This window comes from Ostrea edulis, chromosome 2 (genome assembly GCF_947568905.1).
Source record: "Ostrea edulis chromosome 2, xbOstEdul1.1, whole genome shotgun sequence".
Classification (NCBI taxonomy): Eukaryota; Metazoa; Mollusca; class Bivalvia; order Ostreida; family Ostreidae; genus Ostrea; species Ostrea edulis.
The window spans coordinates 72,242,547-72,268,591 of record NC_079165.1 but is presented as its reverse complement, the minus strand read 5'-3'; the positions used below and the strand labels follow the sequence as shown (position 1 = coordinate 72,268,591).

Here is a 26,045-nt window from a genome sequence, read left to right as displayed (position 1 = left end):
TTGTATCATTGATAACTTTTATTTTTCATATTTTTGTATAAAAATATATATTTGCTTACAGCAAATAAAATAACAATATACAAGTAAAAACAAGTTAAATGCATTTCGGTCATATAAACAATGCTGCCAACAATTTGTTGCCGTGACAAAATCATAAGAAAATGTTTCCCAATGCAAGAATTTTTTTATGTCTGTTGCCCTATATCAATATAGAATTTGATGTTAAATACAGCAAATTTGATTGATTTATACTGTTTGTAACAATTAAATAGCTTTCAATTTGTTGATAAATACACAGTTTGTTGAAAATCTGAATGGTTAATACTTTTCATGAGAACTTTTCTGTCCAAAGAGATCATTTTGTTTATGATAAACATGTATGTAAATATTGTACCCAAATTGGATTGTACGTGAACCCATAAATGCATCTCGAAAAAAAAAAATTTGTGTAATAATACACCATGAACATTGAACATTATGCAGATCAATAACACAAGTCCCCAGTAAAATATTGCATAACAAAAATAAATCTTGGTTAACAAGTTTCTGTATTGTGTAGCACTCTGTTTTAGATTGTGAAGTTTTTGTTCTGAGAAATGACTTCTTGACTAGAATCTGAGGAACACACGAGATAATATAATAACATCATCATACGAAAACATCCGGCACTTTTTGAATGCGTACTTCAATTGGATATTCATCCGCATCGATTGTGTAGCTGCCGGATGTCGTAGTGTCATCATCATCGTAACCCGTAGCAACGCTGTCTAAAGTTTCATCTACACTTCTTGCTGCATATATTCCACTGGAGAAGTGTCTGTACGACGGGATGGATGATGCAGGACTTGTGGAAGCCTTGGGCTGGTAAAATGTCCTCACATGAACAGGAAGATGATGTGATGTGTCCCCCAATAGTCTGGGGTACTGCTGTAGCTCCACCAAATTCTCATACAGAGGGGGTGGCTGGGAGTATGGGTGATGTTGATAATGAAGATTATGGCTGGGGTTTGGGGGTGTTCCTCTTCTTCCAACCTGTGAGGGACCAAACTTGCTTCGAATATCATCTGCCAAACAGAAATCAAACCCTTAGTAACATTTCTTTTTAAATTCCACCAAAACAAACATACAATCACATTTCTTTTAATTTACATGAAAACAATACACAATCTAATTCTTCTGACAACATTTCAAGTAAATGACTGCACTCATAAATATTGCAGCTGATCATCTGATGACATTTAATCAATATCAACATTATAAAATCTTCTTTTCTTGATGATAAACATTTATCATTCACAACTTCTCATTACTGTTGTCATTTCTATTGTTTGGAATGAATTATTTATTATACCCTTAAGATTTTCTCACAATCTTTTCCAGAAAAATTATCTTTCAGGATCATTTCAATAGAAGAAAAACCCCAAATACTTTTCCTATTCCACATAATGAAATTGTTTATTACAAGCTATATCATTCTCTCTGTAACTGAATTCCTACAGTGTACAACAAAATTTGACTCCTATCCATTAATGACCTTTTAGTTAAGATGACAATTTACTCCTCTCTCTGACTTGTACGACTGAAGAATATGAAGTGATTCTGCTCCAGCATGATGCAAATACAGCTGTGTAATATGAGAGAAAAATGACACCCCCCCCCCTCCCCACCCCCATTAATGAAAATGTTATTTCAAGAGTCCGAGATACAATATCCCCCTATTATCCCGAGATCTGAGTAGCAAGTACCCCCTCTTACAGTGATGTAAATTATGAAGAACCCTCCTTCCTGCACGATGAGAGCAAGTTTATGATGCACCCTCCTAGCTGTGTGACGAGTGACAAGTTTATGATGCACCCTCCTAGTTGTGTGATGAGTGACAAGAACAGACACCTACCTGTGTGATGAGAGTGAGACATGGTGCTTCTGGTTTCTCCTTCACTGATTCCTACACCACTATCAGACTGGATTGTCTCCCCTGAGGTGTCACTGTGATTGTCTGGTCTTTCTTTGTTAAGCTGAAAACAGAAAACCATATTACAATAAATCGTCCATATAGAAGAACCAACCAATGACCATTCAAATTTTCTCAATACTCGTTCACATTTTGTTAGATATTTAAAACTTTGGTACAATATTGAATATCTGACAGTGCACTCCAAGACTTCAGGTGTTTCAGTGTCCTGTCTTCAGGAGCAGAACATGACACCATACGCTAATGGTGTGGAAAATCTTGCTCCTAAATGGGATTCAAACTCTGATATCCCGATAAAAGACAAGGCTTTGTGTCGTAATTGCATCCACAAAAATTCAGATGCACTGACAAATAGGAAGCCATTTTGCAGATCATGGCAGATAAATTAAACTCAAAATCTTGTGTGAAAAAGGCGGTAACCGAGCAGGACCAAACAATTGTTCTTTTAGCTGTTATCTGCTTAATGTTTTCGAATGATCAGGAGGCGAATAAAAAAGATAATAAAGGGCTGCTTATAGGTATCAGCCATGAATCTCTTCTTCTCAATCCTTGATTAGAATGGGTGACTTTGTTTCAGACAGAAACAATGTAACTACATTAAGACAAGTTCAACCCATTTCCTTATTTCTTTACTGACACTCAAAGAAATATCAGAGACCCCTTTTCTGTTTGTCAAAAGAAAACAGAGCCTTTTAAACAGGTGTCAGATTTTACTGTTTACATTTTCTTCAGATATGAATCGATTGAACACCTTAAAAAAAGAAAACTTCCAACAACAACAAAAAACCACCCAAAAAGTTGAATTGTCACTCCGAAAAACAAAGCTGTGGTCTCATAGAGCCCTTATCAAGATTCCTGCCAAAGATGTATTTATTCTACCTGGCTTTACTGAGAAAAAGAAAGAGTGACTTCTGCTTTATTATCCCTTGATAATGATTTCATTCTTGTAAAAGTGCACACTGGTGGAAAGATCATGTGACTGATTGTTTGAATGAGTAACCAGTGCAAGTCATGAAAATTGAAAACTCTGAACTCTTACTCCTTGTAAACTTGTCAATGACTTAGAAAAACAACCCAATATTTAATATACACCCTAACCCCTCTCACCCTACCCCCCATGCATGAACTCATCATAGCAAGTTCCGGTGTACCTCGGCAAGCTTACTCTATACTGTGTTTGCATGAGTGTTCTTATACTTTCTAATTCTCTAGATACTCAGTCACATTGACCATCTGTTGGTCAGTTATATACCTCTGAGCTGTGCCCTGGCCACTGTTTGTCATGAGACTGGACCAGTTTTTGGTGAAGTCTAATGGAAGCCATTCTGTTTAACTCTGACTGCCGGGCCTCGTCGTTGGGTGATTCACTTCTGCTGTGTTTGTCCCGGCCGACTGCAGGATCTGGTAACTGTAAAAGGCAAAAAATCAAATTTTGACATACTTCATTTTATATGTCTTACCATTTCCTTAGGTAAACAAGAAACTGCTTAACAGGTTATTGCTACAAAAAGACTCAATGAATACAAAAGCTGTCACATTTTAAAAAGCATAAACATTATTTGGCAATAAAGACTTTTTAAGTCCTTTTCTTTTCAAAGTATAAAATTAAAAACATGCAGTTACAATGTACATTAAAACATTCATTCAATCAAGATCAATTTTTGTAAATAAATATTTAAAATGACATTTTTAGCCCATAGCCCCACATGTGTGTTTATAAAAACAATGTAATACTAACAAATATTAAATTTCCACCAACATGATTTTGTTTTGATTCATCTAGACTGCAATTCAAAACAATTTTTTTAATGAACTTTACATGTTAATCCAGGGAACCCCTTTTAAAACCTAGTCCAGTGTTTTTGTAGGGCCTAGAGGTGTCTTAATCTAAAGTTGACTGACATCTGAGAGTTTTTCAATCACAGTTCCAAGTACCCTTGATTGCAACACTATTCAAATAAATAGGACTACTGGAGAAGCAAAAAAATAGTAGAACTATACAGATGTCATTTCTTGAAATAAGCTTGTTGCATATTCTTACATGACGACAATGGTGCTCCTACTGTGAGCTCACATTTACCCTTTCTTTTTATGATATGTCAATCTGTCTACAAGAAGCTCTTTTTAATGGCCATCATACTTAAGCAGATTATACAATGTTTCTTATCCATGTGATCAAATTTTCATCACCACCATTTAAAATCTACAAATGAAGGATCAAAATTATTCTTTTTACCCTAATTAATGGTTTAAAGAGAGTGATGTTATTAGAGCAAAACTTATCCATCCCTCTTAAAATCACTATAGGAGGTCGACATTTTAACAGAGAGGGTATTCATTCAAATAAAGCAATGAGACAACCTGTCTAAAATCCCTTGGCAAAAAAAAGTCTAAACACATACCCAGGAGATGGAATTTTATAAATATAATACCTTCAAGGAATTTTTAGATTTCCAATTAATGACCAAAGATAATTTAAGGACAGTATATATACGATGGTTAATATGTCCAATTTTGAATATTTACCCTTTGCTGTTACAGCTATAATATGTGGTCATACAAGTCAACTCTTACAATGATAATTGTCATACTATTGTACCAGCTATCCGCCACCAGCTTAAAAATAGATGTTATTTGAAATTTTAAAAACTAAATTCAGAAAAAGAAGAAAGAAATATCATATTCCTATTTTATTTCTTGTGATTTAAAAAAAAAAAAAAAATTTAAGAATTGCTAAAAATATCTCTATCATTTTTAAAATGAAGTGAAATATTATAATATAATCAATTCAGGGAGCAGACAACAGAATCTCTTCCACAAACTTTCCCACCAGCCAATGGAAAATGATCATTATCTTAAAAACAGCTAGTTGATGATTTTGGATGATAAAATCCATATTGCAAATTTTCTGTCTCCATTTTCAAGTTCAAAGTTGATTATAACTATTACATCTGATTATTAAATTGAAATCCCCTTTTCCATGTTCAAATACATTGTCACATATGGAACAGATTTAATGTAATTCAACACTTGGTTGCTTTTATTAGCATTTTCCGGCCATTTCATACACCGAGGAGTAGATATTAATATTCTCAGATAAAATACATGTTCTGGGTGTTAAAAGTGTCAATTTTTGGCTAAAACAGCCCCTAGCTGAAATCTAGTGGTTCATTAGGAATGTCAATTTTATCAGTAGGGTGTCTGGGTGTTACTAAAATCTTGTAATTCTGAATAACAACAGATCAGCTAATCTACAAAACACATGATACCTCAGGATACACACATGTTGTCTTATATAGACAGAAACTCTACTCTTACCAATGAGTCCAATTTCTGATCGAAAACGTTTTCTTACAATTCCTTCTTTTTTTTCATTCAAAAGAATAAAAATCATCCTAAAAAGTGCAATTTTTTGGCTTATCTGTGGTCAGTGGTTGTTGTCAATCTTTAATTTCATGTTTACAAAATCACAAAGCTAATCTAATGATAAGTATTCTGTTTGCTTATAATCCATTTTGCTAAGGGTAGTTGGTTGACTTAAGATCAATCTTACATCAGGTTTATCAGTTTAGTTGTGTCAACAGAGACCTGCACAGTTACAGGGCTACCTCTGATCACAGGACACATTCTGTCTCTCCCCTCCTTTCCTTTTCTTTAAACAAAGAACTCTGTGTGTCTGTTCGTCCCTAAACGCATGATCTTTATACGCTAACAACTTTGTTGGAGACAGTTAGTAGGATGGGGACTGCTCTTTATACCCAGAGGAGCTCAGTTATAGCAAGCCTTTTGTCAAATTCAATGTTCCAATGGTTTTGGAGCCAGAGCTAATCTATAATTTTCTCTATAGAAACTTCACAAAGAAGTGACGATGTGTATAAGTTTTTTGAATTTTCCATTTCACAAGCTTTTTGAACTCCAGACTGACTTAGTGATTTTGTGTGTCGACAAGAATACGAGGCAGTGCCCTTCAATAATGGTATACTGACTGTTTGGAAAATAGTTCACAATGTGAAATCAATAAACACATTTGGTGACCAGAAATTGATTTCTTGACATGTGAAAAGGAAATAAATTACAATAAAGCAATACTACCTGGGACCTGCCCAATAATTTACACCTGATGTTGAAAATTAATTTAGAGCACAAAATGTTACCAAAAAGCACAGAAATAACTTGTTTCATATTTATGAAGACCCCCTTGAATGTTGGAACCTTAAATAAATTTTTGATTGGTTTCATATTTCTTTAAAAAAAATTGAGCACAAAGGGCAATTATATAAAAGTTAAAATGATACTGGCTTCTTATTTTTCAACTCTAGATAGTTTTCCTTTTATATAGGAATGCATGTTTTGAAACCGAGCACAAACATTTGGAATAAAGTTTTTTTTTTTTACAACATTAACAAACATTTGGAATTTTATATTTGTTCATGATAAAAGACAATGTAACAGCTTCTTTTAACTCACCTGATACATGTTCTGGCCGTTCCTTCTAACCCCCTCTGCTTCATCACTGTAGAACATGCTAACATTCTGCCCTGGAGCAACATACTTTGGAGGATCTAAATACACTTTTGGACAAGTATTTGCATTTGCTTTTGCTTCAGTCCGTGCATTTAACTCCTTTCTTTTCAAATCTCTTCGCCTTACAAAAAATATTGTAATAAGAATGGATGTTGACAAGACGAGCGTGACCACCACAACTGCTACCACGATTCTCATGTTTAGCTCATCATCTCCCTCAGAATGTGTCGCCACAGATGTGGTGGTATTTGTTTTCACAACCACCAAATGTAAGTTCTCGTACTTTGTAAGAGGCTGGATTCCTTTATCTGAAACAGCAATTCTGAGAAAGTAACTGGCCACATATCTAACATGCAAAGGCCTGGCCACAATGACTTCCCCAGTCAAACTATTGATATTAAAGATGTCCGAATCATTCCTGCCAGCTATGGAGTACACAAGAGTTTTATTCTCTCCTTCATCTATGTCGTAAGCTTGAATCTGGGCCACCATCATATTCAGTGTTGAGCTGACCGATACTTTAACAGTGTCATTAGAAGCATTGGGGAACACTATGATTGGTTCATTGTCATTGGCGTCTGTGATATCCACCTGAACAGCCACTGAGTTCCTGTTGGGAGGGTTGCCATAATCTGAAGCAATGGCTGTAAATGTGTACCTATTTTTCACCTCTCTATTAAGATTCCCATTGACTACCAGGGTTCCATTGGGAGTCAGGAAAAAGGGTACCTCTGAATGCTTAGGAAGAGAGAATAAAACTTTTCCATTATCTCCGTAATCCTTGTCAGTGGCCGTCAATTGAAGAACGAAAGTATCAAAAGGCACATTTTCTTGTACAGAAGCTCTGATCTGAGTCTGTGTAAATTCGGGAAAGTTGTCGTTTTTGTCCTGGATATTCACAACAATGGTGGCAGTGGAGGAGCGTGGGGGATCTCCAGAATCCACGGCGTAAACATGAAAGCGATACTGCGGCACAGTCTCTCTGTCGTATACCTTGTTGGCACGGATTGTCCCAGTGTCTGCATCCACCGTGACGTCAGCACCAGCATCGCCATGAAGTTTATAATGAATCCTAGCATTGTCGCCAAGATCATTGTCAGTGGCTAAAATCTGAATGATGGCATCTCCTGGTTTGTTGCCTTCCGGAATTTTAGCATGATATTCATTTTGAGAAAATCTGGGAGCCTGGTCATTTTCATCAGTGACTTGCACTCTAAAACTTGCATTACAACTAAGGGGTGGTGTACCAATGTCTTGACATCTGATAATCACAAAATGTTCATCCATAGCTTCACGGTCCATTGGTTTATCCACTGTCACTTTATATTCCTGGACCTCCAGCTTCTGAAGTGTAAACTGATTGTTGCTGATGTTACAACTGACAATGCCATTTGCCCCAGCATCATTGTCAATCACTCGGATATGGGCCACTACAGCTCCCCTGTTGGCATATTCTGACACTTGGGCACGATCAGAATCAGTCAGCAAGTTGATCTTAATTTCTGGAGGATTGTTGCCAGAGTCCTGTACATAGACATTTACAAAAGCCTGGGTCATGTAGGGTTGTTCCCCTTTGTCATATGCCTCAACAATCAATCTATACTTCTCACTCGGCTCATAGATCAACTGTTTTGCAATTTTAAGTTCTCCAGTGTTTTCATTTACGAAAAACAGTTCTTGTACTTTTTCTGGTTGGTTCGTGCTGATTTTATATAAAATTTCACTGTTTTTGCCAATATCCTTGTCAGTGGCTCTTAATTGAAGAATGGTAGAATTCACTGCAATTTCTTCCTTGACGCTCACATTATAATTGGAATTATCAAACACTGGACTGTTATCATTGATATCATCAACAGTTATGTTAACTCGCATCATTCCAACTTTTGGAGGAGAACCACCATCATAAGCCAGAACCTGAATATCATAATGACTTCTTTTCTCTCTGTCTAAAGATTGATTGACCACTAATTTCACTGACAAACTGTCATCCAGATTTTTGTAGAAAATGACATCAAATGGAGTTCCATCTGGTTTTACTTGGTATCTTTTTACAGAAAATTCTTCACTGTCTTGGTCAATAGCTCCATCAATGACAAAACTTTTGGACAGTACAGCACCTTCTGAAATCTTGAGATCAGTGGAAGACTGAGGAAATGCTGGTGTTTTATCATTGATATCTAAAAGATTCACCATGATCTGGATTTTCTCGAAAAATGCTGCAATTTCAGACTGAACTGCTATCTCTAATGGAATTGTACAATCTTCTTTGTAAGGACAAATTTTCTCTCTGTCCAAATTCTCTGCTGTTTTTAAATTGCTGGTTTCAGGATCTATGACAAAATAATGAGGTGATGGACTAAGAAATGAGTATTTCAATTTGTCCGTATGACTTTCATTATGAAATTCCCCGAGTCTGGCATCGATGAAAATGTTCCCAAGTGTCACATTGGCCCCCTGCTCCTCTGTGATATTATATACAATATCAACAGATCCACAACTAGTTACAAAGATCCACAGAATCCACGAGTTTCTCAGCACTGAGCCCATTGTGGGTCTGTTTGCCATGCTTCTCCTGGTTACAATGTGTCAGCCACTTGATTTTTCTCCATTAAAATTAAGATTTCCCTCTTTCCGTTGAGCACGATCTACTTGAGTCCCGACACCCTGAAGCGAGAAAATAACACAACCTGTTCAATATTGACACTTGTATTTATATCTAAATTATAAAAGACTTTGTGGAAATAAAATACTGCAATGATAACACAGACATTGATAAGACTGCAAGTAATTAAACTTACAATATTTAAATCAAACAGAGGTTTAAATAAGATTGGATTAAGACTGTGTAAAGTTTTCAAATAATTATCCCTATCAGTTTTTAAAAATTTCCTCTACAATGTTGAAAAAAGATTTATTTTTGGTCAAAGAAGCCTTCAGCAAAATTTTATTTCTATTTCTTAAAAGAAAATACAATATGGAGATTCTATGAAATTTGCCTTTGAAAATTCATATTCAATTACTTAAAGATCAAATTGATATAACCTAGATATTTCAAAGCAAGGTTTAATCTCATCTTTTAATCAGTGTCTATTTTTTATTTGTCCCACGATGTGTAAAATTTTTCTTACATGCACCATCAACTACCTGAAGCGCAAAAGTAATAGGATTCAAGTATTTTGTGAAATTGATAAACAATGTCAAAAATTTTACATTACTTCTCAAAATCTGATATACATTGCAAAAGTACACGGATATTTTGTTTCAAACATTTTCCTTGATATGTTAATAAAACATTTACTTATCTAAGTCCTGTCTCTCATTTCACAAACTGTAACTTCGTTTTCCAAGTTAGCAGATCTACGAAGACTAGGGTTGTAGATATATCAACTCTTGACATGCTACATAACAATTCCCAATAGTATCACATGTTGAACACCTTCCAAGTGTAATGTTATATAGAATGGGACCTGGGTCAGGCAAAAATAGCACAAATGACCAAGAAACTTATGAAGATACTGAATATCTTCATATATTCCCCTGCAGCATTAGCCAAAAGATAAAAGTGGCCTAATTACTTTATCGCATCACCATGTGGACTTCAGAAACATTTATTTTACCTGAAAAACTTCATACTTTCAATGAGAACAAATTAAAACCTACCTAAATCATTATGTCATCCTGTTCAAAAAAATAATTTTGTAAAATATCCACACATATAACTGAAATGAAATCTCTTTCCACATTTGTTACTTATACTCATTATTTGAAAAGTAGAATAATAAACCTGGATTTCCTAACCATGAAGCAGATTAGAGTCAAGATCGATAGCACTTAGCTCCACCTACTTCAGCTCAACAGCCAATCAAAACCCTGCTCTACCACTAGGTTAAACTATCAATCATATGTATTTTCCTCTCTTCTCTCTTTTTTTTTTTTACACTAACAATAAGGCTCACCCTGTGGGTCCTGGTGTTGGGGTATGCTAATGAACGGTTTGATGCCCTCAGTGATGACTGTCACAAACTTCAACAGAAGCCATGCTTCCCTGTCTATCACTCTACTGCAAACTGTAAAATATCAATTGCTTGTTTGTAAGAATTTTCCACTTTGTCGCAGAAAGCTTGAAATATATATCCACAGTTTTGTGACTGTAATCTAGCAACCCTTTATGTTTTTTTCAATGAAACCTCATGAAGCCGAGATCCCAAAATTATGCGGGAAAAGTTTGTATCTCTTTGTTATATTAAAGTTAAGAAAGTGCTATTCATTTCTGTCTAATATTGCTATTTTTATATTAAATTTGACCACAGTATTTATCTATATAAATAATATTATGTTTTGAAAATCAAATACCAATAAATTTCGGAAAAGAATATAAGAATATCTGATTTATCAAAAAAGAGATATATGACGGTTCATCTTTTTTTTTTTTTTGACAAAAGATACTATTTTTTTTTTCAAGAGTATGCTTGAAAAGAAAACCACCAGGACTGTGTGTATATGTATAAAGACAGAAGGACCCAATCAACCAAAATTTTAAGTGTTTACAGTGCCATTTCTTCAAATGTAAATATAATCAAAACTTCGATTGAAAGAGTGTCACCCAAAGAGCGAAATGAAGGACCCACTTTACTGAAATAAATAAACCAATTTACTTATAAGCAGGTACACGAAACAGTCTTTTATAATTTTAATTGAATTAAATTGTTTAAACACAATATCACGAAAGTCAGCATTCATGGTCACATTAAAACCTATTTACTTGCTTAAATGACCAAGAAGCAATTTTGTGACCATTTCTTTCAAGACTTGACACCTTCAATGAAATAAACAATTTTTCAGGGGCAAAGAAATTGATGACCATTACGGCAAAGTGTGGCATATGAATAGAAAAAAGTAAACTCTTAAGTCATTGTTTAGATATCCAGGTGGCTCAAAATTTCACCTGAATACCTATGTGTTGATATTTGTATTATATAAGTAAAAGTCTGAACCATGCCTATTTTCTCTGGACATCTGAATTGTGAAGGTCTGGTGTGAAAGAAAAATTCTAGGGTTATCAGTGGATAAAAAGCAAAGAATGCTTCCGATAGTGAAGTTGTAATGTGACAGACATAGCACACACTTTCAATGATTAACCAGTATATATACACCTGTACAAATATTAACTGTAAGCTGTGAAATTTCAACACCCTACCACCAAACAACACATAGAAATCATGAAATGGATAAAACCTAAATAAATTTAAGTAAAAACATGGTACAAAGCTGCTTCGGTTTCAAGAAAATTGATGAAAATTTCATCAATATTTTTTCAATACTTCTTCCTAGCCATTCAGAGTAGCTCATATGGGCAGAACAAAGAGAAGGAATGAAAGACACTCCAAACCGTAAATTCTTAATAACTTGTAAAAGATACAAAATTTGGGTGAAATACAAAGAAAATGGTCATTAAAATGAGAAGACCTTTCCATCAAATCACTCAATTACAGCTGGAATTGGCTACTTTTTCAACTTTTCACCTCACAGCCCATATCAAATAGATGAAAAGAAAAGTCCTTAAAATTTCAATTTAACTTTCCCCTTGAAGGAGTAAAAATCGTCACAGCCATTGCATTTTGGATGCTAGTTTGTCCGTCAACATTACACAAACAGACATAAAAACCCTGAAAAATGCTTTTGCTTGGTTCATCCCCACTAAGAATAGATCTCAAAAACAGCTTTGTGCCACTGAAACTACATATTAGTCATCTGGTTAAGGCTTTAGAACCGAATTAGAACCGTATCATTCATGCAGTGTAAATCTCCTAATACAGTGGTATAAGGAAAGCTGCTAATCTTGATGTGAGGAATTATTGCCGTGAACAATTCCTTCCGTCTCAACAAAGGCCAACTCTACCAAAAAATCACCTCCATATCAGATAGGGTGACAAAAATTCAATAAAGCAGTGCCACATACAGAAATAACATTTATAAGATTTGGTGATACGTTCTGACATTGTTCAAGTTTACTCAATAAGAACCTATAAAATGATCACAGTTTTAAAACAAACAGGTCTCTTACTTAGAGTTCAAGTTTTCAGTTTATTGGGTTCCAACAGGTATTGTCCTATAACAAAAACAATACCCTTCCTAATAAACCTGTCTCATTTAAACAGACATCAAACTTTGTATATACATATAATGAAGAAGTGACTTGTATGAATGGGCCTGTCACAGTAACACATATTGCTACATTACTATATGGATCCACTCTGTCAGACTAGTATGGACTGTCCGTATCCACAGCAGTTACGAGACCGTTACACTCCCTTTTTCTGGAACAAAGACGGAAATGGTAATGACGCCGTCCGTGTTAGATTAATGGTATCAGGGATATCCCAAAGTCAAATTGGTCGCGAGTAAGCTCATCATTAGAGGGATAATACATAATCTTTTGTACTTGACCAGTCTCACCTTTAATAGTGATTAAGCAATATGGTATATTCTATGCTGGTACCTAAATCATAGCATAGTTTTAGGAAAACATACCGACTTATTGGCGAGTATATACTGTAATACAATTTCACCAGAGGTAACGATCAAAATCTTGCGGGGAAATAAGATTTCCCATTATTGGACAATTTGTTTGCCTTAGAAATCTCCATCATGAACTTTTTACAGCTCTGATTTCCCTATTTAAGTGTGCATAAGCCCCTGGTTTGTCAAATACACTCAGAAATGGTTTTAGTTGTATTGACAGATGGTTTATACAATTATTTCTTCTAAGCTTATCATGGCGAGGTGAATCACTTGTCGGCTATATGCAGTCAGCTCCATAGCCTTTTGAAAAACTTAGATCAGTCATTTCTTTATCATGAAGTGACGCAATAGTGGTCTAGCTCTACCCTTCAGAGAAAAAACTCCATTTCCTTAACAACTTTCACTGGACAATCACCAAGTATCAATATCAGGAACTAAATACCACAGACTAGTGCCACAGTGGAAACAATGGTCAGGTATTTTAAACTCAGGTCAGAGAAGGCAGGTGCCCCTCATCCTTTCCTTGTATCAAGAATCCCCCTCAGATAAGACCTGTCATCATTAAGTTTCACTGTATCAAGACACTCCACCATGACCCTGGAGATTGGGATCCCAACAAAATTGTCCATCTATCCATTTCCTAATAATCAGCTGATTACTGGTGTGAAATATACACCACAGATACAGGTAACTAGCCATTGACCACTGATATAAGTGTTTGCTGACCATGGCCAGACAATTTAATTAAAATGTCTCATAAATTGACCCAGAACAATTTGACAAACTTTTACCGAATTCCTGGCCCCACTTCATCTTCATGTAACTTTTAAATAATCATTTTAAAGGAAGATTTACATGTAATTTATATATGTATGTTGCTAAGCACAATGCTAGAGAGTTCAATATAGTTAACTTCAAAAACAGAAATATAATGGACCTCCGAGAAATGACACACAAGGACCCAACCCTGTTATCAAAATGAGGTGGACTCAATCATAGAGCAAACAAAAGATTGGACAATAATTCCACGAAGAAGACTTTTCATTTTCTGGGGTAGAGTTGATTCCACAAGTCATTCCTTCATTATCTCAGCTTGTATCCCCTGTACATGGACAATGTATGGCTTACATGGAATGCTAATTCCTGGTATCGACCTACCCTTATTGTTTTAGCTTGCTGGGCAAGGTGGGAGAGGGCAATCTAAGCCTACATGAGCCCTGTGTTTGTTCTTGGACAAATCCTGTTTGATCCTTTGCCTCGTAAGAGCAATTTTAACACCTGAAGATTGCATGTTATTGATGGAAATTTGAATGTTGGTTGATTTTGGCTTTGCACGGTAAAAATGAATTGCAGCTTTTAATTGACTACATTGTTGAAACAATGCCTGGATCCTAGATTCTAAAACATGAAACATCTGCTCAATTGTCTTAAGCATCATCTACGCAGTTCGTGTTATCTAATGAGCAAAACAGAAATGATGACACAAATAAAATCCAAAATCAAACATGCTTTCAAAACTTTTTTTAAAATTACATTTCGTGTAAACATTACATACCTGTTCTAAATTTGCCTGATAAATGTAAAGATAATCTGTAGCCAACAACCAATTGAAGAAAACCACTGAAATAGCAAACAAGTTTGTGCTAAAAAAACCCAGTAAATATCCGTAAAAAAGATATTTAAAGTTCACAAAAACATTGGAATTACATAATCTTGGCAGTCTCTTATCTAATTTAATAGGAAAATTACATTCCTGTGTGTACCATTGTCTGCCCGTGATTGATTTCCCCACAAAATCTTCTAAAATAACACTTCTGAATCAAACACATCTTTAAAAATCACTTACTTTAACACTTCTGTTAATCCTACTTCCGATGAGTTAACACAAAACCCAGTTTCGTTTCATGCAACCACTAAGCTATTGTAAATGAAGTGTACACCTAATAAAAACCTGGGTAACAAAAAATTACATTTTTATATTACCCACAGACTCCTAATTTCTATACTTCAAAGGAAAGTACCCAAATATTTTTTGCTAATAAACATATTAGATACATACCCATAGGACACAAAAAATAAAGATACTGGTCTTAATTACAACAAAACATACTGAACATCCATCATAATAAAACATCACAAAGGTGTAAAAATTTACATACAAACTAATCTGTTGACAATTAATTCACAAGATATGAAATTTACAGCTTTGTACATTTCAAAGGCAAAGTCTGCCTGAGGCAAGAGTTATCAACCCTGGCTAAACATAAGTTTTTAGGTAAGCATCTTTGATGTAAATAATACCAATTTATAAATGATATGATCGGTCAATGATATTAACACCCCTGGTAGCTCACATTCTTGGCCAAAGCCAGTGGTACCCAGATTGTTATGAGGCATGGAATTTAAGGGTATTTTCTACTGAGTGTTATATCAAACTTCATTATTCTGGCATCAAATCTCTGTAAAAAAGGGTGTTTCAAACTTGCTTTGTTTCATAATCTGTTGACAAGAAAAGTTTCATCATTATAAATGAGCTTTCATTATTTCAAACTCACAGTTTATGAACTCTATTACAATTGTCAATCAAAGGACAACCTGAAATAAACTCATTGGTGTTTTATTTCTCATTATGATTTATCCATTGAAAAAATGTGATGTCCTTTTATTCTGAATACAATTTTGTTATTTACTTAAAACTTCCTGCCCTAAGATGTAAACTTGTTCATGAAAAAGAGGATGAATTTTCTCCTTGAGGGTCCGACTGCCATTTATGAAGGACGTTGGTACAATGGTGAGAGAAAAAACTCTCCATCTTTTTCCCAATAGGAATCTTTCTTTCTACAGAAGAGCTTTTAATCTCTAGAACCCTGTCACAATGGCCCATCTTTTGCCTGCCTCAGAACTCCATCTTCAGATGACCGACTTGCCAATTAGTGAAGTATCTGTTTCAGAACCCCACTGTGCTTTGGGAACTTCTGAAAGGACTGCAAGGACTAGCCTGGGGTTGTAATGAGTGTTTGTTACAGATTTGTAGCTTTGGACAAACTGTGGGGTGACTGGGGTATCAGGCAACACAACTTAATCAGACAATTATCTGTTTATACTGATGATACCTTTGCCACCTCGAGATTGTCAATGCAAACAAATAGATAGCGGCAACTGGTAAAACTGTTGAGTGCACTTTTGAAACTATACAAACAGAAAGCAAGAGGCAAATGCATCACTCTGTGAAAAATGTGCAAAGTAACAAAATCTGAGTTTTTATCAAATTTAAGAATAAAATTCACATATGTATAGTAAGCCTAAAATAAAATGTGCATATATACTTATATATGCAGTTTATTTCTGGGAATTCCTGCTTAGATTCTTTTTTATTGAATGCTTACTAGATTAAATCTTTTATCGATTGTCATATTTCACATTTAAGTTCTTGATGTACCATAACCATGAAATAAATTGGGAACACTTTAAAGGTGCCTTCTGGGGGAGCTTAAACGAATAAGCAAACTTATAAGCCTATGCAAATCCCTCATCCAAAAATAATCAACAAAGCAAATCAAGTCCCCCAGTTTTTAATTTCAACATTTGTTACAGTCACCAACTGTTAATAACCGTCAGAGCTTATGAGGAAATAATACAAAGCAACTCAGGGTCTGCATTTACAGGGTGAGGGGGGTACTCAAGCCGAAGAACCCTGTACAAAGTACACCCACAATAGGGAGACTGAACACAGCTTATTATGGACACAGGAAGATTAGAGGTCATCAAACAACCATTTATCATCATCGCAGTGACAAAAACATGTCACCTTGTTAAAAATTTACACTATTTTAAACAATTTCTGAGTTCACAAGGTCGATTGATAGATGGGGTTCCTAGGCCTGAGCAAGCTCCTGGATGAAAATGAATTTTATTAAACAGTTACCAGGAAACTTCACCCTTTCATCTTTTACTTTTAAAACTTTAAATCAAGGCAAATTTCAATTTCAACTACTTACTGTTGTAACATAGATAGGAATTTAAAGGAACTACAACCGATAATTTACAGTCTGAATTTTTGTGGAAGATCCTCCAACTGAAATACATCTTCAAAACAGGAACAACTTTTGTCAAAAGAATATAGACCTGTGTAAATACCCATCATCTAAGGAAAAAATCTGTCAAAAGTATTTAAAAAGAGTAATTAAATCAAATTTTACTGCTGCAAATCTTGTTTTACTGTCAGATTTGATACCATTAATACATGCATCTAAATACTGGGCCCCGGGACACTTTTTGCACTAGAATTGATTCTTATATGCACAATGTGTCCTTTATCTATGCCTCTGTTCCCCAAATGATAACCGATTCAACCCTTCTGTTCTGACAGCGATAACACTGCATCCTAAAGTACTTTTAAAACTTAGACTATCTAAAGCAGCAACCTTCAAATTTACTTCAGACCAGAACAATACACCAGAAAACACCAAGTGAGCAGGAATAAAGGGCTGCATCATGCTGCCATTTGTTGTTATCAAAGGGTTAGTCTATCACTTGTATCAAGATTCATCAATACAGTATAACTATAATAATATTCTACAGTACAATAGACAAAAAAATAATGAAAAAATGAAGTACTATTATAGTGATTACTTTCATTACATGAGAACACATAGTGTATTTTAGGTCATTTTGGTGAGTTGGACTGTTGGCATTTTTAGTGTATGACAGAAATAAGCCAAACTACTTTTTTGAGGTAAATCTGCAAAATATTTCAGAAGCCAAACTTATCCGATATACAGTACTTCATTTGGTGAAATGCTAGATCTTAAATTCACAATCAAGTTTATATTCTGAGGGTCTTCATTCTATGCATTCACCTGCAGCACCATACTTGCTAAAAGGAAAACGTCATCAAAATATGAGAAATTGAAGTCTAACATTTAGACCTAAATCAAAATATTGTTTGCTTGCCCATAGCTGACACTCTGACCCATGAAATTAGCCTAACTCAAAAAATTTATTGAGGTCTTTTTCATCTATAATTTTTTTTTTTTATCATTTTAAGTCTGTTTTTATGTGTTTGTTTTCTTCACATTCAGATGTTTGATTTAGCACTCTGTTAAAGGCTTTAAAGCATTTTGATGATTGACAATTCCACGTACCAAAATTCGAATTTTGTTCTTAGTTCATTTGACAGCAGCAAAATGGCCAGCATCAAGAGAAAGTTTGAGAGCATGTTTTCCTCCAAGGATTGTTTCACTGTAGTGATTTATAATAAGCAATGTGGAGGTGCTTTTAAAAATGCAAAGAATTACCATTAATATATCTGTTAAGTTTAAACTATCAAAAAACATAGGGTGGCTAAGGATCAAAGGTGTATGCACACACAACATAAAATATAAAATAAGAAGGTGCAGGATAAGCAAAGAAAGACAGATCCATATACACAGCAATACTAGTTTTGCTTTTTAAAAAATATATATATACAGTGGAGCCTCATTAATCTGGACAATTTAGTTTCCAGCAAAATCGTCCGGATAAATGAAGCGTCCGGATAACTGAATCACATATTTTTTACTTTATTGATGCATAGTGAATTAAACATGGATTGGATTTAACCATTTGCATTAGTAAATAAATCATGATAATGTTAACATTTACATGAAAGGTGAAGATAACGAACAGCGGTCAATCTCATAACTCCTATGAGCAATACATTCCATAGCTCTAAAATTGAAATATACATTTGCAGTTTATTTGCCTATGCTTACATTGTACATGTATATTAGCACTACAAATAAATATATAAAACTGTGTACCGTATGCACTAAAACAAATAATGAAGCACTATATGTAACTGTAAATAAATAAATCATTAGTAACTAACATAATAATTTACACTTCAATCATTTCATCACACTTTTACTTCTTAAAGAGGCCGGCCATTTGCATCTGTCACGATTCACGGGTTCGGCGTGACACACATCACACAACACCTAATTAAAGGGACGTGTTGACGGGGTATAGGTAATCGCTTCAATTAGCCAGTTTGGCTTGTTTTCTTTATAATTTACACCTTGCTAAAATTGTCTGACACAGACCTTCCCTCAAAAAAATGACCGTCCGGATTAATGGTACAATTTCAATGCATTTTAAAGTTTTGTAGTAAAAAATGACCGTCCGGATCCGAAACGCGAATTTCCGGATTAATGATGCAAAATAACGTATAAAAATTCCATTCCTTAGAAAAATCGTTCGGAAGGTGAAGCGTCCGGATTAATAGCGTCCGGATTACCGAGGCTGACCACTGTACAGTAAACTGTTTCAATGATGCAATGAAGTACCAATATTAAAACATGCAGACTTTTGATATTTAATGATTCACAAGATGAGAAATATTTTTGCTATATATTTGTTAAAATTTGGTCTAGGAAAGGGACAAGAAACAACATTCTAATTCAGGCCTTATGAGTCATAGTACATTAATATTACTAAAATTTTCTAAAAACAAGAAAGGTTTTAGAAACATGTATGCCCCCATAATGCAAAACTGAAAAGGGTTATACACATGTATCATTTAGTTGACCTTCATGAAAACTTCTTAAGAAATGAATCTCTGTCCAATTTTCCATATGATACCGCTATCAAGAAAAAAATTATAAGATTCATTTATTATCATTTAATTATGTTGTTAAATAGTAAAATATAAATAGTTTCTCTCAACTAAAAAGCCTCGATTAACGTTTATAAATGATTTTGTTTTCAAATTCATATGACATATCAATACACAACTTATGACGTCAAAATAAGGTTTTCTTTGATGCAGAAATCAAACAAATTTTCAGCAAAACCAATTCGTCGTAATTTCATCAAGAAAATAAATATCAAATGACTTCAAAATCAGTAAAAAAGAAAAAGAAAACAAAAGCTTAAACATTTCTTAAACAAAGAGTACTTAGGTAAAATCAGTGTACCAAGTTTGAGCAAACATATCTTACTATGTCCAGTTTGACCTTGTGACCCCAAAATCAATAGGGGTGGAGTTATCTACTCCTTTGGATATACCAGTGTACCAAGTTTGGTGTCAATCTAGCAAATGATTCTAAAAATATTGAGGAGACAAAATATTACTATATTCAGTTTGACCCTTGACCTTTGAACATGTAAACCCAAAATCAATAGGATTGATCTACTCCTTAAGATGTACCAATGTACCAAGTTTGATGTCTGTCAGGCAAGGGTTCTGATTCTCAAAATATAGAGGAAACAGTACATCACTTAATATCCAGTTTGACCTTTGACCCTGTGAACCCAAAATCAATAGGGTTCTTCTACATGTATTTCTCATTATGTACCAGTGCACTAAGTTTGATGTCTGTCAAGGAAAGGGTTCTCAAGATATTGAGCAGACAATAACTTCCTATGTCCAGAGTGGATTGATCACCCTTACCAATGTGACCTCAAAATCAATAGGGGTCATCTACCAGACCAGTGTACCAAGTTTGACATCTCTCAAGCAAAGGGATCTTAAGTGGACAAGACTTGGTCTACAGACCAACTGAAGGACAGGTCGTTTTCAAAGAGGGGCATCATAATATACATAAGAAAGTACTCTATATACACATCAGTAAATTATGGTTTAAAAAATTGACAATCATTTCAGGGGCAAAATTAGGTTCAAAATCATATATTCATAGATATGAGAATGTCTGAACTAACACCACACCTGTACATAGCCCACACTTATTGACATAGTGCAGATCAGGACAGATCTATGAAACAGACCAACACTTGGTCACATTGACATCTGCTCAGCCTTCGGCCCAGTACATCAAATGAAATCCCAGTGTTCATAAAATATGTAAAGGAGACACAGTTTTATATCCCAATACACAGACTTCCCTTTCAGGTAGGAATTGTCTGAACAATAAGATATTAGCAGATAAGAGGGTTTACTCATTACTGATTTGTGTGTATTAATCTGATATAAAACCACAAAGTTTAGGCTGGTGGCTATTCAGAACGAGTATTATACACCTGGTGGACAACACAATACTAAAACATTGAACAACAGTGACTTTTTAAGGTCTCTTTCAGCACTTCAAGCCATGATTATATTCAAAACTCGGGGAGGTCACTTGAGTTTATGAGTACACATGTACAATAACATGCTGGTCTCTGTGTTCACTGAAATACTGTAATGTTCATTCCAAATACTATCATTATCTAAGTGTATATTTGCTGTATAATGAATACTAGTAACTTTTAAACAATTCATTTTGAACAACTTTCCTGGAATTCTTCATAATTTGATCTTTCGATGTTTAGTATAAAACCGGAGGTGTCCTAACATGACCCGTACCCTAGTGGAAAACACGACTAAACAATGACTGGAACATGGAAAACACTACTAAACAATGACTGGAACATGGAAAACACGACTAAACAATGACTGGAACATGGAAAACACGACTAAACAAATACTGGAACATGGAAAACACGACTAAACAAATACTGGAACATGGAAAACACGACTAAACAATGACTGGAACATGGAAAACACGACTAAACAAATACTGGAACATGGAAAACACGACTAAACAATGACTGGAACATGGAAAACACGACTAAACAAATACTGGAACATGGAAAACACGACTAAACAATGACTGGAACATGGAAAACACGACTAAACAAAATACTGGAACATATTTTTTTTGCATTCTATATTGTAATAATGACCAACTTTCTTTTGAAACAAAAATGTATAAATATCACTCACATATACTCCTTTAGATTAGTTGCTGGTTACTAAGAGTTAAATCTGCCCATCTGTGGATAATGAGTTTGAGTCTTGCAGGGTTTCTAATTATTTCTAAGTGAGTTTTTCACCAAACAAGGCAAATTTTAAAGTTTCCAGTTTAAACATTTAATTCATAACAAAATTCTTTGGTGCGTTATTTGAACAATAAAATGCTTTCTTTGGCTTGTTACATGTAAAAAGGGATAAAGGTTGCAAACATTGCAGAACAAATGCATAATCCATTTTAGCAGGTCTGCAATGTTTTCCAATAATTCCATTAAAGCCACAAAGTAGGTAAATGCAGAGTTTGTAGAATGTATTCATACGCCGACAGATGGCTCTAAAAACCAGACCTAACTAGATCTAAACAAAATGTGTCTTCAATGGATTCATAAAAACACTGTGAATGTAAATATATTTCCCTTAATTAGAATTCATAACCTTTGCTCACACCTAAAGTCTGCAAAGTAACACTATCAAACTTTGATATTTACTGTAGTACCTAATAATGATTTCAATAATTCTATTAATGGTTCAGGATCATGGCATAGCTATGGTCATACGAAGTTTTCATGATGTTCGTGTCAAGTGTGAGCTTCTAGAATTCCTGTAATAGGCCAGAAATTAATAATTACAGGAGAAACCGGTCAGTGAAGAGCAAGATGTTGATCAGACGCAATCTCCTGTGTACACATCATACAGAACATTCATATATACTGCTAATTTAAGTTTTGTTGAGAACATGCTTGTAGACTGGTGAATGGGCAGACAGACTGACATAGTGATTGCATTACTGTCTACTGCACAGCTATGTTGTAAGAAGGTATATATTCTAATATAATATTTTATAGTGCCAGCTGGTTTGCATATTTACAACATCCTGGGATTGTTTTGACATGTTTTCCTTCATATTTCAAGGTCATTGACTTGATTCAACAAGAACTTTATCTTGCATAAATAAAATTATTTTAAAAAAAATATTCTGTATTTGATTTTGTTTGTTCTTTTTCTAAAAAGATTGTATGTAAAGTGTGAAACATTTTCACAATTTCCATCACTTTACACAAAGCACAAATTCTTATATCACTAATGATTTTTCATTGGCATGTTTATGAATTATTTTCTAAAAATTGCAGTAATTGTTAAGTCATAATAAATTGTAAATTTAATATATATGTATTATATATAACAAAACTGACCAATTAAACAATTAACTATCCACCCTCAAATGAAACATAGGCTATGTGTCACCTATGTAAACACCTAATTAACACAGTCAAGCTAGCCCCAGGCATTCACTGTTATCCAGGTTAGGTCTGAGCGAAAATAATTATACACTTGATTGATGGTGTGTATACGCTACCACCACTTCCAGAGATCGAGAGGAAAAACAATGAAATATGTTTTACGGGATCCAAATTTCACTTTGAGAGATTGAGAACTTCAAGAAATCGAAAGTTCAAAATACATTTACTTAGCTATATAGAAAAAAAATTGGGACTGTGATTTCACTTTGAGAGATCGAGAACTTCTTCTTCTTCTTCGAGAGAGTTTGAGATATTGAAAGTAACTTTTTTTTGCAGCACGATTATAGTAACACGTTTTGAAAATGACATAGTAATAGTAACATAGACTCTATACATGAAACATGTTCCAATATACCAAACACAGCGCTACAGACCGCAGGCATTAATTTACCTCTTTGCTCTTGACAATGGACGCTTTCTATGTCTCCTGCAGCAGCTGTTGTCTATTTTTCTGACTGTAATACAAGAAATATGATTAAAGTTTATCTGGAGTGCATTAGAAATATAGGACAGGATCGAGACTTCAATGGCCGACAACAATGATAACTTATCAACTCCTTTTAAGATATAGAAAGATAAACATACATACACGTTCACATCTCTCTTTTTTGATCTTAAATGTTCAATAGTTTTAACTGAAGGTTATTTGTCAACATATTATATGCACAAGCTGTTCCATATGAAGTGAAATATTATCATCAAATTTCAAACCTATTCAACTCACAAAGTTATATACCACATGTAAGTTCATCTATTTCCCCCATCACTATCAACCAGTGCACTTTAAAATTTAATTTAATGACATACCCCGGTACACCACTTGGGTACACAATACACATGTCTGTAACTACATGTACATAATGCATATATCTAAGATATGTGGTACTGTCAATTACAATTCCAAAATGAGGTCTCAGTGACCTACTTTTGGGTCGTGACCCCCCCCCCCCCCCCACCCCCCCCCCCCCCCCCCCCCCCCCCCCCGGATGCTTCAACTGATGGTCCTAGGCCCCACAGCGCTCAAGATATGATACGGATATGATTTATGATTTGATTATGTATATAGTCATAAAATTCCAGGACACCAGAGTGATAATTTTTGGTTTGAAACACACCTTTTCCCAAGATGTATCAACTGACCAAGTTTGATAGTTCTAGGACCTCACAGTGTGAAAGATATATAACCTGGACATGAAAAATCTAACAGATGGACGGGGGAAAATTTATAACAACCTTGTCCTTTCAGTTTACATTGTATTAAGTTTCTATCTGATATTAGTTCAAAAGATAGGACCAAGGTTAAAGGCAAGAACAAACAGAATGAGAAAAAATACAATATGCCTCCCCCCTCCCTTTCATCTTCAACTGCATGATAATCAATCAATAGTAATATCCATAAAACTGTTGACTGCCAGAATGTAGGTACAAAACAGCATGACCTCACATTTATTTTGAATATTTAATAATGAGTTAACAATTCCGGCTTCTATAGAGGTGTGAAAATGAGTAATAACAGCACTTAATCATTGGGGGAACATGATACATCTTCGAGAACACCCTAAATTTTTGAGGATAAAAATTGTCAACTATATGCTATCGATATGACCAATATGTCACTCATTAAGTAAAAAACTTTCTGTTCATTAAAGCTCTCCTGTGTTGTGGGGTATTGTAGTGTACGCTGTCTAACACGTTTTATCAAGGCTACATCTGATACCTTGTCAAGAAATCCTACCCTGGGTTCCATTACAGCAGAGGATCTCCTGCACTTGGAAAATAATTGTCCATTTGTCCTCACATCACTCCTGAGTGTTGAAAATGATGGCATTGCGAGATCTCATGTCCGATATTAGAAACATAAAACAAATAGTTCTTAGAAATAGTGTAAGAATTGTATATTGTAGTATAATTTTTCTTTCTTTCCTGATTCTGTGATCTTATGAGGGAACTTTTTGTCACTATAGATTTAATGGGGTAGATTGTTTAGCACACCTTGGTGAATTATCCCCTGTACACTGTATATCAAGATTCAACTCACTACAGACGTCTCATAATTTCATATATTTATGTTTAGAACATTTAAATTAACTCCTGACCACAATCTTTCATCATATTCTTTAAAATAGTTCTTTGACTTCCAAGATTGGGTTTCAGAAGAAAGTAGGAAAATTTTTATATTGTAACAGTCATCAGTCCTGATTGATTGCCGGTGGTCAGTTAGCTCTGAGTTGGTAGAACACCTGACTAGAGATTCAGGGAGCCCATGTTTGAAACCCAGTCTGCTCTGTTGCATTGTTTCCCTTCTGGTTACATTTGGTGCCATTGACCACCTCTGCACTTGCAGGTGAAAGTCCTGCCTGGGACAAAAATATCTTAAGGTTGTGTGTCATCGAGGATGATGGCAATTTAAGGAGGAAGGAATGTAGTGGTCAGCTGGGTTCGATTGCCATTGGCCAGTTAGCTCAGTTAGCAGAGCACCTGACTAGAGATTTCGATCAAGGAGCCCAGGTTCGAATCCTGGTCTGGTCCATTGCAATTTCTGCCCTCTGGTTACAATATATAATGATGAAAGCATACAAGAATTTGTTTATTGTATGTATCAATAAATAGCCTCTATTATAATGAGCTGAAGCACTGTTTTGTTTAAAAGAACTGAAAACATGCAAATAGACAACACACATATCAAATAAGCCTTTGTTTTGTACTTCTGAGTAATGCACACTGTAATCTGAACACTTTAAATGATTTTGACAGACAAATATAATGTAAGTGCTGTTATTTTCTAAGGTCCTGATATTTATTTCCTCTCAATGTAAAACAATTATAAAATATCTTCTGAAAAAGAAACCTGAAGCATATCAAATACACTGCATCCAGATTTTCTTAACTGTTATCAAACCTGATTTCATAAAACTCATGCAAGCTTTATTCTAGA

General features: G+C 34.7%; 1 protein-coding gene across 5 annotated transcripts; it reads right to left on the bottom strand.

Moving 5' to 3' along the window:
• Positions 1-26,045, bottom strand: LOC125678652 (protocadherin beta-13-like). 5 transcript variants are annotated; one of them, XM_056157164.1, is made up of 7 exons: positions 24,846-26,045; positions 23,502-23,565; positions 10,157-10,563; positions 6,440-9,160; positions 3,225-3,380; positions 1,895-2,015; positions 1-1,064 (listed from the first exon to the last, which is right to left on the bottom strand). In XM_056157164.1, the coding sequence occupies exons 4-7, from the start codon at positions 9,059-9,061 to the stop codon at positions 649-651; spliced, it is 3,315 nt and encodes a 1,104-aa protein (XP_056013139.1). In that variant the 5' UTR covers positions 9,062-9,160; positions 10,157-10,563; positions 23,502-23,565; positions 24,846-26,045; the 3' UTR covers positions 1-648. The 5 variants fall into 5 exon arrangements, with proteins under 5 accessions (XP_056013139.1, XP_048773213.2, XP_048773211.2 ...); XM_048917256.2 differs by lacking the exon at positions 24,846-26,045 and having other exon boundaries at positions 23,502-23,656; XM_048917254.2 differs by lacking the exon at positions 24,846-26,045 and having other exon boundaries at positions 10,453-10,563; positions 23,502-23,656.

Coding starts and splice junctions, on each gene's coding strand:
- LOC125678652 (XM_056157164.1), bottom strand. CDS start 9,061: ATGGCAAACAGACCCACAATGGGCTCAGTGCTGAGAAACTCGTGGATT. Junction 3,381..6,439: donor ACGGCCAGAACATGTATCAG/GTGAGTTAAAAG, acceptor TGCCTTTTACAG/TTACCAGATCCTGCAGTCGG. Junction 2,016..3,224: donor GGCCAGGGCACAGCTCAGAG/GTATATAACTGA, acceptor TTCTGTTTTCAG/CTTAACAAAGAAAGACCAGA.